Below are 16,271 nucleotides of genomic sequence, written 5' to 3' on the forward strand. Positions count from 1 at the left end.
ATGACAACTGCCAGGGTGTGCCTCCAACTCCTGGGTCACATGTCAGTGTGAACGTATGTGGTACGTCACGCCAGACTCAGGATGTGGCCCCTTCAGCTCTGGCTGACCTCGACATTCTCCCAGTCCAGAGACAGGCTGGACAAAGTCCTCACCATGCCCGAGCCCATTCTAGCCTCCCTCTGTTGATGGTCCACCCCGGAGAACATGCTCTGAGGAGTCCCATTCAGGAGCTAACCCCCAACAATAGAATTGGTGTCCGATCTGTCGGACTTGGGGTGGGGAGCCTATGTGCGAAACCTCCAGACCCAAGGCCTGTGGTCCGTGCAGGAACTAGCCCTGGAGGGAGTTCCCCCGCCACCGATTGTGAGAGCGCACTCAACAAGGGCACAAGCCTCGTCGGCTGCCTTTCTGGCTCATGTCCTTATTCAGGACACTTGTAGGGCTGCTACATGGTTATCGATTCACACATTCATCTCCCATTATGCTATCATCTCCCAGACCAGGGAGGACACCGGGTTCAGCAGGGCAGTTCTCTGTCCCGAGTGTCTGTGAACTCCTACCTACCTCCAACAGAAATAGCTTGGAATCACCTACTGTGGAATACACATGAGCAATCACTCAAAGAAGAAAAGACAGTTACCTTTTCTGTAAATGGTGTTCTTTGAGATGTATTGCTCATGTCCATTCCACATCCCGCCCTCCTTCCCCACTATCAGAGTTGTCTGGCAAAAAGGAACCGAGGGTGGGGGGGAGCGTGCAGTGCCTCTTTTACCACACCAGGGGTCTCTAGGGGCACTCCCCCTACAGGTACTGCTAGTGGAAAATCTTCTGGCACCGGTGCACATGGCGAGCACGCACATGTTTTGTGGAATGGGCATGAGCAACACATCTCTAAGAATACAAGTTACGGAAAAGGTAACTGTCTTATCTTGACTTTAGCAAAGCTTTTGATATGGTCTCCCACAGTATTTTTGCCAGCAAGTTAAAAAAGTATGGATTGGATGAATGGACTATCAGGTGGATAGAAAGCTGGCTAGATTGTCGGGCTCAACAGGTAGGGATCAACGGTTCCATGTCTTGTTGGCAGCCGGTATCAAGCGGAGTGCTCCAGGTGTTGGTCCTGGGGCCAGTTTTGTTCAACATCTTTATTAATGATCTGGATGATGGGATGAATTGCACCCTCAGCAAGCTCACAGATGACACTAAGATGGGGGGGTAGGCGGAGAGGTACATACGCTGGAGGGTAGGGATAGGGTCCAGAGTGACCTAGACAAATTGGAGGATTGGGACAAAAGTAATCTGATGAGGTTCAACAAGGACAAGTGCAGAGGTCTGCACTTAGGAAGGAAGAATCCGATGCACTGCTACAGGCTGGGGACTGACTGGCTAAGCAGCAGTTCTGCAGAAAAGGACCCAGGGATTACAGTGGAAGAGAAGCTGGATATGAGTCAGCAGTGTGCCCTTGTTGCCAAGAAGGCCAAAGGCATATTTGTCTGTATTAGTAGGAGTATTCCCAGCAGATCGAGGGAAATGATTATTCCCCTCTATTATTCCCCTCTATTGGTGAGGCATCTGGGGTATTGCGTCCAGTTTTGGTCCCCCCACTACAGAAGGGATGTGGACAAATTAGAGGGAGTCCAGCGAAGGACAGTGTGGGCTCTGGGGCACATGACTTATGAGGAGAGGCTGAGGGAACTGGGGTTATTTAGTCTGCAGAAGAGAAGATTGAGGGGGGCTTTGATAGCAGCCTTCAATTACCTGAAGGGGGGTTCCAAAGAGGATGGAGCTCAGCTGTTCTCAGTGTTGGCAGATGACAGAACAAGAAGCAATGGTCTCAAGTTGCACTGGGGGAGGTCTAGGTTGGATATTCGGAAACACTATTTCACTAGGAGGATGGTGAAGCACTAGAATCGGTTACCTAGGAAGGTGGTGGAATCTCCATCCTTAGAGGTTTTTAAGGCCCGGCTTCACAAAGCCCTGGCTGGGATGGTTTAGTTGGTGTTGGTCCTGCTTTGAGCAAGGGATTGGACTAAATGACCTCCTGAGGTCTCTTCCAGCGCTAATATTCTATGACTCTAACATCTCACAGTCTGCTTTGGACTTGTCTTGGAATAATTTTGTATCATTTGCAAACTTTGCCACTTCACCCCCTTTTCCAGATCATTAATGAATAGGTTGAACAGTACAGGTCCCAGGAAAGATCATTGGGGAACCCTCCTGTTCATCTCTCTCCATTGTGAAAACTGACCATTTATTCCTACCCTTTGTTTCCTGTATTTTAACCAGTTACTGACCCATGAGAGGACCTTCCTTCTTATCCCATGGCTACTTAGTTTCCTTCGGAGGCTTTGGTGAGGGACCTTGTCAAAGGCTTTCTGAAAGTCCAAGTATACTATATTGACTGGATCACCCTTCTCCACATGCTTGTTGACTCCCTCAAAGAATTCTAATAGACTGGGGAGGCATGATTTCCCTTTACAAAATCCGTGTTGACTCTTCCCTAACAGATTGTGTTTCTCTATGTGTGTGATGATTCTGTTCTTTACTAGAGTTTCTACCAATTTGACTGGTACTGAAGTCAGGCTCATTGGCCTGTAATTGCGAGGATCTCCTCTGGAGCCCTTTTCAAAACTCGGCTTTACATTAGCTATCTTCCAGTCATCTGGTACAGAAGCTGATTTAAGTGATAGGTTACATACCACAGTTCGTAGTTCTGCAATTTCATATCTGAGTTCCTTCAGAACTCTTGGGTGAATACCATCTGGTCCTGACAACTCATTACTGTTTAGTTTATCAGTCTGTTCTAAAACCTCTTATATTGATGCATCAGTCTGGGACAATACTTCAGCTCTGTTGCCCAAAAAGAATAGCTCTGATGTGAGAATCTCCCTCACATCCTCTGCAGTGAAGACAGATGCAAAGAATTCATTTAGCTTCTCTGCAAAGGTCTTGTCTTTCTTGAGTGCTCATTTAACACCTTTGTTGTCTAGTGCCCCCACTGCCTGTTAGTTTTTGCATCTTTAGCAAGTTGCTTCTCAAATTCCTTCTTGCCCTGCCTTTTTACACTTTTACATTTTACTTGCCAGAATTGATGCTCCTTACAGTTTTCCTTATTAGGATTTGACTTCAAAATTTTAAAGGATGCTTTTTCCCTCAGCATGGTCACTAATCAACAATACCTCGAATGGAGGCTCCCCGGGCAGAGACCGTGTCTTTTTCTCACTGCCAAGCACCATTCATCCCTATGATGCTAGAGACAAATATACTCCATTCTGAACTATTCTTTGATGCCTGAGTTCCCCCCACCCATGTGCTGTCTCAGAAAGGGTTGCCTGTTTCTGCTCAGTCGTGTGCAGGTCGGAGATGTGCTCCAGAGTCCTTCACATGGTCAGCAGCAGCACAGCTGTAACTGGTACAATCTGGTGTAAGTGGTGCAGATGAGCTTAGGAACTACAAAGGACTTTGCATGCTTGCTCCTGACGGACCTTGTGCACTGCTCAGATGGGTGGGCCTGTAGGCAGGGAGCTAGATCCTATCTTCATAGAATCATAGAATCATAGAATATCAGGGCTGGAAGGGACCTCAGGAGGTCATCTAGTCCAATCCCCTGCTCAAAAGCAGGACCCATCCCCAATTAAATCATCCCAGCCAGGGCTTTGTCAAACCTGACCTTAAAAACTTCTAAGGAAGGAGATTCCACCACCTCCCTAGGCAACGCATTCCAGTGTTTCACCACCCTCCTAGTGAAAAAGTTTTTCCTAATATCCAACCTAAACCTCCCCCACTGCAACTTGAGACCATTACTCCTTGTCCTGTCCCCTTCCACCACTGAGAATAGTCTAGAACCATCCTCTCTGGAACTACCTCTCAGGTAGTTGAAAGCAGCTATCAAATCCCCCCTCATTCTTCTCTTCTGCAGACTAAACAATCCCAGTTCCCTCAGCCTCTCCTCATAACTCATGTGTTCCAGACCCCTAATCATTTTTGTTGCCCTTTGCTGGACTCTCTCCGGTTTATCCACATCCTTCTTGTAGTGTGGGGCCCAAAACTGGACACAGTACTCCAGATGAGGCCTCACCAATGTCGAATAGAGGGGGACGATCACGTCCCTCGATCTGCTCGCTATGCCCCTACTTATACATCCCAAAATGCCATTGGCCTTCTTGGCAACAAGGGCACACTGCTGGCTCATATCCAGCTTCTTGTCCACTGTCACCCCTAGGTCCTTTTCCGCAGAATTGCTGCCTAGCCATTTGGTCCCTAGTCTGTAGCTGGATGAAGACTAGGGACCTAGCCATTTGGTCCCTAGTCTTCATGGAGAGTGGCACTGCATGTAGGGCTGGCCAGCCACAGTCCACCTTTCTTAATGTCCATTCCATAACTAGGAAGAGGATGCCTCAGAAGTGATTGATTTGTAATCTCTGCATCCATCCAAGGGCAGGTGATTTCACGGGAAAGACAGTTGGGCTTTCATGTCAACAGATGCTGGACAAACATGTCTAGGATTTATTTCTTGGATAGAAGTGGTGGGACAGATCCTCAGTGGGTGTGAATCGCTGCAGCTCCACTGAAGTCAATAGCGCTATGCTGATTGACTCCCATTGAGGAACTAGCCAATCATATGATATAGCTCGTGGATTGAATCATACAAGACGTCAGTGAGAAGACTGCTTGTACTCTTCGTAGCTAGCTGCATGTTTATTTTTGTAAAATTCTATTTGAGATTTGCTATCTCAGAAGAGCCACTTTTAGATAAGAACATAAGAACGGCCATACTGGGTCAGACCAATGGTCCATCTAGCTCAGTATCCTGTCTTCCAACAGTGGCCAATGCCAGGTGCCCCAGAGGGAATGAACAGACCAGGTAATCATTGAGTGATCCATCCCCTGTCGCCCATTCCCAGCTTCTGGCAAACAGAGGCTAGGGACACCATCCCTGCCCATCCCGGCTAATAGCCATTGATGGACCTAGAACATTTGTGTACTTTGTGTGCTTTCCTAAAGAGGGAGTCCTGTATGACACCCTAACAATGGCCAGGCCTACCTTTCAGATTCAGCAGACATGGGCAAAGCAGCACATCGGAGGAGATTTCCTCAGCGACCCAGAGTGTCCTGCACCCCCAAAAACATTCTAGAAGAACGTGGAAACCCACAGCCTGGGCGGTCGAGCTGGCTGCATGAGCAATGGATGAGGGTGCAGGCAGTAAACCTGGGTGGGTGCAGAAGAAACTGGGGACGAATTGCATCTTGGGAATTTGCACACACTGAGTGTGTGTGTGACTGGAAAGACCAGGTTGGGAGGTGTGGTAAAAGGAGGTGTGGAATAAATGCAGGTTGGAGTGTCTGGAATGAATACATGAAGTGGCTGTGAGAGGGACAAGAAGGCAATGCAGGCATGCAAATACATGTAAATGAATTCATATTTATGCAATTTACCCTATCCTGAGGATTCTCAGCTAGCTCTTCACCAATGCAGCAGCTGTGAAGCAAGGACAAAGATTCAGAACCAGGCCTGGCCTGTGTACACTGGTAATGAGAGGTGCCCAAACAAGTCAGTCCTGTCCAGCGAGAAGGCAGTCTCCATGCTGAAGAATTGCAGGCTGCTCTGCTGCTACAGAGATTGAAAATGAGACCCAGTGCCTTTCCGCTGCTTGGGAGCTCGAAGGCAAGGCCAGCTTTTGGCACGCTGACCTTTCTTTCTGCTTTGTATTCAGCTCCCATTGGTGGCACGGGCGTGGGGTTTTTGTTGTGGCTGCTAACAGAAATGGAAATGCAAAGTGACAGAGAAGTGACACAGTGGCAGGGAGGTGGCTGCAACAGGAGCATGGCAGGGTTATGGAGCTGATCTGGGGATGTATTGCTCATTCACAATGTGTTGCTAAAAGGCTCCTCAGGACAGGACTACTCCCAAAGTCCCTGTTTCAGTTGTTGTGCCTCCTCTCTACGTGCTCTCTCTGAAGGGTGGTGGGTTCTCCACAGAGTTCCAGAGCAGAGACTGGGCCTGGCCCTTTGTGTATTGAGCTGAGTTACCGGCTGGAGAAACAGTCCCCAGAGAAGCTACGTTCATGAGAGAATATGTCATCCTCAGCAGAGTGAACCTCTCAGCTGTTGTAGATTCAAGGGGTGGGTCGGGTGTCATCCCAGCAGGCGTTGGGTAGAACTGGCGCATGCAGCCAGTGTGGCAGTGACATGTGGAGCTCAGTACGCAGGTGGGAAGTTATGGACAAAAGTGACAGCAACCGCTGACGGTTCTTTTTCCTCATTTTCCTTCATGGTCTGACCTTCCACCCCGTACCTCTCCTCAGGCCCTTTCTCCTGCACCCTCTCTCTCCTTAGAGACTGTCTGGCATTCACACATGCCTTTGTTTCCACTCTCAGCCCCATTCCTCCTTCTGCAGACTCCTTGAACATGGGATCTCTTCCAGCCTGCATGACCCCTTCCCCCAGCTCCCCTTGCCATCAGCCTCTTCCCACCATAGACTCCTGCCACCAATGCTGTTAATATCCTTCTCTTGGCTACTCCCTCACCCCTCCCCGTCCTGCCCCCTGTGCAGACTAGTCCCCCTGTGCAACTGGGTGTGAAATGCTCCCATGCATTCACGGTCGGGGCAGCATGTCACACTCTGCACAGAGCAGTGGAGAACCAGGGCCATTGTCCTCACTCTCCATCACCTTTCCGATGCCCTCAAACCAATTCGTCACCTCCAATTCTTCTCCCACTCTTCCGACATCTCCGTCAGCCTCTCTTTGGTGGGTTTCAACTTTGCAGCTCTTCCTATGTGCCCCCCAAGCTCTGCCCCTCTCCCCCTCTATGGTCTCCCTTTAGTGCCCTTTAGAGGGTAACATGGGTTGGACCAGGAAGGGATCTCCCCTTGCACTAGCCAAGGAGAAGGGGGCAATGTGAATGCTCCTCCTTACTTTAGCCCCTGCTGATCTCTCATGCTCCCGTGGGTTTGTCAGGCACCTCTCCGTTGATGACTCCCCAGTCTAATTATCTTTCTGTTCATCTCTTCTGCCCTTCTCCAGTATTTCCTCTGGAAGGGCTCACCCGGACGCTTAACTGGCTCTGTCCCTGTAAGCAACGTCTTTCCTGTTGCACAAGCCACTCACTTGATGTTCTCTTTTCCCTGATTTCTTTCCTTCTCCCTTCATGTCCCAGCCCACGAGGCACTGTACAGCTCCATGCTTGCCTGTAGTGTAACATAAAGGACAATATGTAATGAGATAAGGTGAGTGAGGTAATCTCTTTTACTGAACCTCACCCTCCTTGTCTCTAATATCCTGGGACCAAGACAGCTACAACACCACTGCAAACAATACTTAATGGCACTGTTACAAATGCTTTGCACTTAGTGCCTTTCTGTAAACACCGCAGTATAAACTTTACATTTTTAAATCTCACAATATCCCTGTCAAGTGTGATCAGACCCTGTCAGGATTCCTTCCCTACTCTGAACTCTAGGGTACAGATGTGGGGACCCGCATGAAAGACCCCCTAAGCTTATTCTTACCAGCTTAGGTTAAAAACTTCCCCAAGGTACACATTTTGCCTTGTCCTTGAACAGTATGCTGCCACCACCAAGCGTTTTAAACAAAGAACAGGGAAAGAGACCACTTGGAGACATCTTCCCCTCAAAATATCCCCCCAAGCTCTACACACCCCCTTTCCCTGGGGAAGCTTGAGAATAATATCCTAACCAATTGGTTACAAAATCATCAAAAACCCAAACCCCTAGATCTTGGAACAGAGCTCCTGGAAAAATCAGTCAGGTTCTTAAAAGAAGGGTTTTATTAAAAAAGAGAAAGATAAAAATCATCTCTGTAAAATCAGGATGGAAAATACTTTACAGGGTATTCAGATTCAAAACACAGAGTATCCCCCTCTGGGCAAAACCTTAAAGTTACAGAAAACAGGAATAACCTCCCTCTTAACACAGGGAAAATTCACATAAAACAAAAGATAAACTAATCTGCCTTGCCTGGTTTACCTATACTGGTTGCAATATTGGAGACTTGGATTAGGATGGGTTGGAGAAGATGGATTTCTGTCTGGCCTCTCTCAGTCCCAACAGAGAACAACCATGTAAACAAAGAGCACAAAACAAAAGCCTTTCCTCCTGCTCCCCCGTCCCAAGATTTGAAAGTATCTTGTCCCCTTATTGGTCCTTTGGGTCAGGTGCCAGCCAGGTTAGCTGAGCTTCTTAATCCTTTACAGGCAACAGGATGTTGCCTCTGGCCAGGAGGGATTTTATAGCGCTGTATACAGAAAGGTGGTTACCCTTCCCTTTATATTTATTACAGACCCTGAGATAAACTGAGACACCACAGATTTTACCTGACTTGTCCAAAGTGACCCAGAATCCAATTCTCTTCTCAGTGACACCAGTGTAAAACCAGGATTAACTCGACAGAAGTCAACCGAGTTACCACAGCAGATCACACAATTGGCAAAAATCATTCTCTTTCTCACAGCCGCCTGCACTGTTCTGTCTCCTCACTTACAGATCTCAACTCCTTCCAGCAGACATCCAAATGGATTGATGATGTCAGGACAGAAAGGGGAGGTGATGTCATCATTATGCTAGTGGGTAACAAGACGGACCTCGCAGACAAGAGGTAAAGGAGGGGCTGGGGGCCGGGAGGGTGGGAACCGGATAGGGAAGAGAACGGCATTATCCTTACAGCCCAGCAGTTCTAGAGCAGATTCTCAGATGTCACAGCTGATAAGCACTGACGTACCATTGGGAGACCGGTTGGAAGACTGGCCATGTTCAAATCGCTGCCACAACTGCAACCCCCTTTTTCCTGATCTGCCCCATGGTAACTCAGTGGTATCCTACTGAGTTTGACATTTTGGCTTGGGGGGGGGCACTGAAATACTGTGAGTGTCAGATTGTCTGATCAAGTGTCATTACTGGGGTTACTTGGTACCCCAAGCACTGGGGTGCCCGTAGCCTGCTCAGCGTACCACGTGTTAGAGGCAATGACTGGAGGTATTGCAGCAGCTAGGCCCTGCTGCGCTAGCCCTGTTGGGTCCCGGTAACCACTGAGACACATGGCTCAGAGAGAGCTTTGTACTGGGGCTGTCAGGAAAGGGGAAGGCCGCACACAAACTAGGGACAGAGACTAAGTGAACAATAGCAGCCAAGTAGAGAACCAGGGCTCTGCAGGGCTAATGCCAGGGGTGCCCGCTCCAGGCCACTCTCTGTCCCAGCAAATAAGCCTTTGAGGGTTCCCAAGCCAGACTCAGTTAATGTCTCTCATGGGGGCCCCTCTGCACTGGTTCTGTGCCCAGCTGCGACTGCTCCCCCAGAAGTCCCATGCAGACCTGCCCCAGCTGGAGCATCCAGCAGTCACAGCGGCCCTGTGCACAGTTCCCCCATTCCCGGGAATTCTCTCCAAACCAGAGCCCAGCCACCGCCCACCTCAGGATCTTCCCCCTTACCTGGCCAGGGGCAGGGAGTGCAATTGGGGGGGGGGGGAGGGGAAGCTGATGGGAAATGTAGTCCCCTGCTTTACAGGTCCATGACCAGTGTTACTGGAGTAACCCCCTGCTGACAGCTCCTTCCATAAGCAGATCAGTTTCTATGTGTGCAAAGCTCCTGGCCATGGCTGCTAGTCTACAGGAACGTGTCTCCCTCCTAGCAGCCTGTCTTGCCTTTTATAGGGGTCCTGAGCCTGACTGCAGTAGGTGCAGCAGCCCCTGATTGGTCTAGCTCAGGGACATGCTGCCAGCAGGCACGCAGTTGGGGGTAGGGTGACCAGATGTCCCGATTTTATAGGGACAGCCCGATATTTGGAGCTTTGTATTATATAGACTCCTGTTACCCCCCACTTGCTGTCTGGTCACCCTAGCTGGGGGATCCTGGCCCACAGGTCCCAATCAGCCTGGACCAAAATATGAGCTGTTGAAGACAGGCTGGGAAGAAGTGGGCATTTCTGGTTGTGGCGGCTGACTAATAATGCCTAGCCCTTATCCAGACAGCTCAAAGTGCTCTCCCAAGAGGTAAGCGTCATTCTCCTTAATGTACAGAGCCAAAGGCCTTGGTCCTCAGAGCTATTTGGGCACCCAACACACATTGATTTTAGTGAGAGATAGGGCATCCTTTGAGGCTATGGGCCAAAGTAAGTTAGCCTGTAGGCCAGGGGCAGAGCTGCGACTAGAATCCCAGGTCTCCTGTGGCCCAGTTCAGTGCACTATCAACTCAGTCACACTGCCCACATGTTAAGAGCTGCTGACAAAAAAATTCCAGGATGAAATGGAATTCCACTGAAATTCACCAGAGTAAATGGGAGGGGAGGGGGACAAAATGGAACAAAAAGATAAACTCTTTGCAAGAAATGCAGTGCTTCTAGGCAGGTGTCTGATAGGAGCTCCCTCCAGCATCCTGGTGAACAGAACAGTTGGAATTCAGTGGTAGGGAAATAAGGGCTTTGCATTTCGAGACACCCTGTGAAACAGCTCTCTGGGAGCTAGAGAGCTGGGGACCCAGCCTCCTGCAGGAGTGGAATAGAGCCACAGCCTCTTCCCATCCTGGAGCAGGGATTGCAAGGGTAGCATCCCTTTAGCATCAGTGCCATGCTGATTGAACAGAGAAGGTGAGTGTGCTAGAGGCCAGTGAGAGCAATCTGGCAGCAAAGAATGGGTACTGCAGGGGAGAACTGTCGCTCTGGGGATGGAGAGATGGAGTTTTCCAGATTCTGGGGCGGAGTAGATAGAGTGAGTAAGAGGGTGCAGAGGGGTGGATAAAGTAGAGAGACAGGAAGGGAGCCTGTGCTCTGGAGATGGTAGGGGGATGTGGTAGTAGAGATCTGGGCAGGCAGAGGGAGGTGGAGTTCCTGGTTTCCACTGAAGAAAGCTGAGTTGTCAGAATCACACTCATACTGCTGGGAGGTGGGGGAGGGCCCCCACTCTCCTTGTGGCCCTCCAAGACACCAGGAAACATGCTGCTGTATCAGACAAAGTGGCTCCAGGCAGCTATCCAGCAATCTGTGGGCAAAAGGAGCTGCAGGTGGAGGGCAGAGAAAGGGGCCAAACAGCAGCCAGCCTTCAACCCATTAACAGCTAGAAGAGCTTCCAATTCCCCCCTCTGTTGCCACTGTTGAGGAATTTGGCATTCATCTTAGAGAAGTGTGTCCCTGGGGGTGCTCCGCTGCAGGTGTGTCTGAGTCCCTGCGCTGCTGATGGAGAACTGCGGTAGCTGTGTCCATTGGGCCTGCACATGCACGGTCTCTCCTCCATGGATGCGTTCTTGCAGCATAGCAGTGGGCTTTCCCAGGGCCTGTCTGCGGCGAGAGGAGAGGGAAGAAGGGCTGCATTAAGCTAAGTTTTGCAGGACTTCCAGCTTCCATTGTTCTCCCGCTTCTCCAAGGAGAGGTCTGAGGCGCCAGTTGTTCCTTCAGGCCTCCAGAAAGCAGCTGAGGAGACAGGGAATGTGGATGTCAAGTCAGAAGAATGGATTTGACAGGCATCAGAAGGCTGGCTGCCCTATGGAGACAGACCGATCTAGGGTATGTCTACATTGCACTTAGACACCCGCGACTGGTCCATGCCCCCGGACTCGAGCTGATGGGGCTCTGGCTAAGTGGCTGTTTAACTGCAGTGCTGGTGCCCAGGCTGTAGGACCCTGTGCAGTGGGAGGATCCCAGAGCTCGGGCTGCAGTGCAAGCCTGTCTACACCACAATGAAACAGCCCCATGCATAGGCGCTGACTCCATGGGTGTCCGGGGCTGGAGCACCCACAAGGAAAAATTAGTGGGTGCTCTGCATCCACTGGCAGCCAAGCTCCCTGCCCTGCCCCTCCTCACCTCCTCCTCCTCCCCTGAGCATGCTGCATCCCCGCTCCTCCACCTACCTCCCAGCGCTTGCTGCCACCAAACAGCTGTAGCAAGCTCCGGGAGGGAGGGAGGAATGGGAACGTGGCACACTCAGAGGAGGAGGCGGGTCCAGGGCAGAGATTTGGGGAAGGGGTTGGAATGGGGGCGGAGTTAGGGTGGGGACTTTGGGGAAGAGGTTGGAATGGGAGTAGGAGGGGGCGGGGCAGGGGTGGAGTCAGGGCGGGGCTGGGGCAGAGGGAGGTCGAGCACCCACTGGTGCCAGTAGACATCAGTGCCTGTGGCCCAAGTCCGGTGCCCCGGGCCAGCCACAGATGTCTAAGCGCAGTGTAGATCTGGTGACTGCAGGGGCAGCTGGAGAATCTACTTTTTCCATCATTTGATCAGAAAACTGAGCTGGAGAAGCCAGCCTGTGCTGGCAGAGGGATTCAGTGTCTGCATTCACTCACGCCCACGCTGGGCCCCTCTGCACTAGGCACTTTGCTAGAATACAAGAAGAGGAGAATACTGTTTAGTGCCAATCGAACCTCATACCCTGTGCCAGCACAGAGAAAGGCCGGCAATGTATTCATTAACCCTCAAGTGCTGCCCCATGCCTGGTATGTCCTTAATGATCAACATGCCCAGGGCATGTAAAGAGGGTTCCTGCTGCAGCCCAGAGGCCGAGCTCACAGGACAGTGCCACTTTGATGGGCACAGAATAGACACTGAGAGTCCAGCCGGGAAAGGGGTTCAAATGATTTTCCCATCTCCTCACCCACACACGTGGGGCCGAATGCGGGAGGGGAGCATTGGTTCGACTGGTTCGACTCTTCCAAGCTCCACCCACAAAATATGTCCTGCCTGCTTGAGGATGCCGAAATGAGGCTCCACTCTCAGCAGATTGAGCAGATGTTTAAAGTGTGATCAGACCGGGCTCGGCTCCCCCTCCCTTGGGTTCAAACACTTCTATGCACTCTTCAGCTCCCCCTCGTTCTGTTTGCTGAGTCACAAAGGATTTAGGTACTGAAACCTTCCCTTGCCTGCACTTTGTCTGCCAGGCAGCCCATGTCATAGAGGCACAATTCATGGCATCTGTTTGTGGGGTCTTGTGGCTTTGTAGGCATGAGACGTTGACCATCTCTGCTCTGAGGTGCGAGGAAACAGGCCTGTGCTCAAGACCACAGACAACCGCAATTCTCTTCCCCTTTCTCCCTTCAGACTTTTAAGCTAGGTCCTTCCCCAGTCCTTCCCAGCAAGGTTAGAACAGTTACGGTTTTCCCTTCTCTCCTGTGTGTCCTCAGGCAGATAACAATTGAAGAGGGAGAACAGAGAGCCAAAGAACTGAGTGTCATGTTTATCGAGACCAGTGCAAAGACAGGCTACAATGTAAAACAGGTAAGGGAAGACCTGCTGCAGCCAGAATCGTAGCAAGATCATAAGGATGCAATATTGTATCTTTACTGGCTATAGAAGCAGAAAGCTCTGCCACCTTCCCCTCCATCAGTTGTTCATTTCTACATAGAGCACTCTTAGATTCCTCCTGGTGCCCTCTGGAGGGATAGATTTGCAAGACATGGTGTCCTTTTTGCACATATAAAAACTGGGATCACACATGTGAGGCCCCAAGTAGGATGCTGCCCATTGCAATATCATTCTGAGCATGACACCATACATGCCTCTTTGTCTGACATGGGCTGCACAACTCCACACTGAACTCTGAATAGGGTTAGGCAGGTGTGGCTCTAATAGGAAGCATTGCGTGGGTAGCTGGGCAGCTGTAGACGAAGAAAAACTTTGACTCAGAAACAGATTGCTAGATTTAATTAAACTGAATCCATTACAACAGGGAGGCCCTTTCATGTTAGCTGCTGCAACAGCTCTGGAGGTGAGATCACTGCTCAGTGGGATCTTTGCAGTGGGAGCTGTCTTTTCACTCTGTTAAAACCTGTTGATAATTGTTTGTTACCTGTTGTGGTGACTGCACTGGGGCCCTGAGAGCTACCACGATACAAATAACCAATAATAATGACCAGGAGGTAAATATCTCACTAGAGCAAATGAATAAACAGGGATGTGTATTCCCTTTTGCATCTCAGGGAAAGAAATCCCAGGTCACTGTACAGCCAGGACTTGGTTTAGATCCCTGAATGTAGGATTTGAAAAGTGTAATGGACAGGACACTGGAGCACAGCATTAGCTTCGAGATAAATCTAAGTACTAGCCATTGTCTTTTGCTCCTACAGCTGCAGCAGCAAAGCAGATGTAGATTCACTAAACTACAATGATAATAACAGTCAATTCTAACAGATACTTGTCCTGGCCTCAGTAATAATAAATCATGTCCTAAGATAGAAATCACCTCATTCCTTCTGCTGAATTAGAGATGTGATATAAAATTGCCTCATACTTGGGATACATGAGCAGTGCTCCTGTAATTAATCATCTAATGTAAATGATACTGTTTAGAAATTATTTGAGAAGAAGAAAATATGATTTTTCACATAACACATGCAGTATCTCAGATTGCATGTTTACTACAGATGGGGATGGCTGTTCCCTGGCTGAGGTTATTTACTTTGCGGAGTAATGCAATATGAGCGCACATTGCACCACACTACAGAAAGGAAGGCTCCATGTATGCTAATAGCTTCCATGGAAGAAGTTTATGACTGTTAGCTGTGAGAGTACTTTACTAACACAATATGCTAATATGCAGTATTGCAGACTGGACCGTGGAGGCAATAGACATACAGGGGAGCGGTTTTCAGAAACAGTCTTATTTGGCACAGTAAACTGAAGGTGCAAATGATAATTTTGAAGGGCCAGCTCCCCACCTAGTGGAAATCACTGTAGCTTCAATGAAGTTTATACCAGCTGGGAATCTGCCCTAGATGTCTAGCTACTTCCTCTGCTGGTGCCATGTCTCTCAACATCCAGCCAGGAAACAGGAGACAAAATCAAAGCTGGTCTTTGATTCTAGTGGAAGGAAATGAAGGATTACTCAGCACATATCAAACTTAAATTAACCTCCTTAGAACTTTGGGCAAGTCATCCAGTCATGTGAGTAAATTGCTTCTCTCTGTTTAAATCAGACATGTTCCTTGCATCATTTCCAAGTAACTCTCTTTTCTCTTGCCAAAGAAAACAACACTTTCACAGACAAACCAGAGTGGAATTCACCCAACATTAATTGGGAAAATGCCACAAGCAGGATTTATAATCATAAAACCATGAGCAGAACACCCACCCCGGAATGCATGGGGCAGAGTCTTCTGCCTCATGTTCCTGAGTTCTGAAGCCAAAAGTTCCTTTGCTGTGCCCCACTCTGTTCCCTTACCATACCCCACTCACAGTGGTTGTCCTTGGTTAGTGAGGACACAGGGGTCAGAGGTACGTCTGTGTGAGTTCACCTCCCACCCAGGGAAGAAGGCACCTTGCTTGCTCCACCATCTGAGCACTTACTCTGGCTGGCCACCTCACCAGCCGCTCATTCCGCTTCTGCCAGCCAACTGTGGCCTTCCTCTCACCTTCCTCTCTGCTGGTCACCTTCCTCTCTGCTGGTCAGTCTCTTAGTGATTTTCAGCTTTTAGCAGGCTGCACAGAAATGCTGTCCCACCACAAGTGATTTCAGCTCCCAATTAAGCACTTAAAATAACAAAGGCTCCTAATAGAGCCTATTTAGCTCTATCTTTGAACAGTGGGGAGGAACAGGTTAAACCAGCCTAGGGACCCTTATGGAAAAGCCACATCTCCTGGCTAGGACACCTGTCCCCACTCCTCTTACTTTCACAGGGGTCTGGCATTCGAGCCCCTGGCTGAACGAGGTCCTTTCAGATGGGGATGACCCCCTCATTTGGGACAGTTAAGCACAGTTCTAATCCTCTTTACTCATACAATAAAGACAACAACACTGATAACAACCTTTCGCTACCCCTGCATTCAGTACAAAAGTGATTTGCAACCCAACACCACCCAAAGTTGATCATTTTGAACAACACCACTCTATCTGCTGGACATCTTGGTAGAGTAGGTGTGTTCATGTAAATACAGTTTTCTCCTGAAGTCTGTCCCCCTCCCAGCTAGTGTCAGGGGAGAACTCATTCAGACTCTGCTTGCATTACTAAACTGATTTAGTTACACTGATGAAAATCCATTATATAGCTGCACTTAAACCAGTGTAAATCATGTTTATACAGGGTTAGTTTAATCCCTTTATTTCCTGGATTAAGTTAAATCGGTATAAAGTGATTTTTAAATCCATTTAGTTACACCAGTGTGAGTTTTCTACCATGAACAAGACCTTACACATTGACCTGGTCACACCAGAGTGGAAGTGACACATCTCTCAGTCCCCAGTCTAGCTTCACCAACATTGCACATAATGAGTTTTGCTGTTCTCAGTTGTGTCAAATACAGAATGAAAAGTGATGGCTATGGATACAAACCCTGAACTT

At 49.2% G+C, this 16,271-nt stretch overlaps 1 protein-coding gene across 1 annotated transcript in view; it reads left to right on the top strand.

The window, feature by feature from the left end:
- The window catches only part of RAB6B (RAB6B, member RAS oncogene family), a 129,252-nt gene that overhangs the window by 98,281 nt on the left and 14,700 nt on the right, over positions 1 to 16,271 (top strand). Inside the window, exons 5-6 of the mRNA XM_073360377.2 lie at positions 8,505 to 8,616; positions 13,119 to 13,212. Of these exons, the coding sequence (XP_073216478.1) occupies positions 8,505 to 8,616; positions 13,119 to 13,212 (206 nt within the window). The remainder of the gene's footprint in view (positions 1 to 8,504; positions 8,617 to 13,118; positions 13,213 to 16,271) is intronic.

The sequence above is a fragment of the Lepidochelys kempii genome, chromosome 9 (assembly GCF_965140285.1).
Source record: "Lepidochelys kempii isolate rLepKem1 chromosome 9, rLepKem1.hap1, whole genome shotgun sequence".
NCBI lineage: Eukaryota > Metazoa > Chordata > Testudines > Cheloniidae > Lepidochelys > Lepidochelys kempii.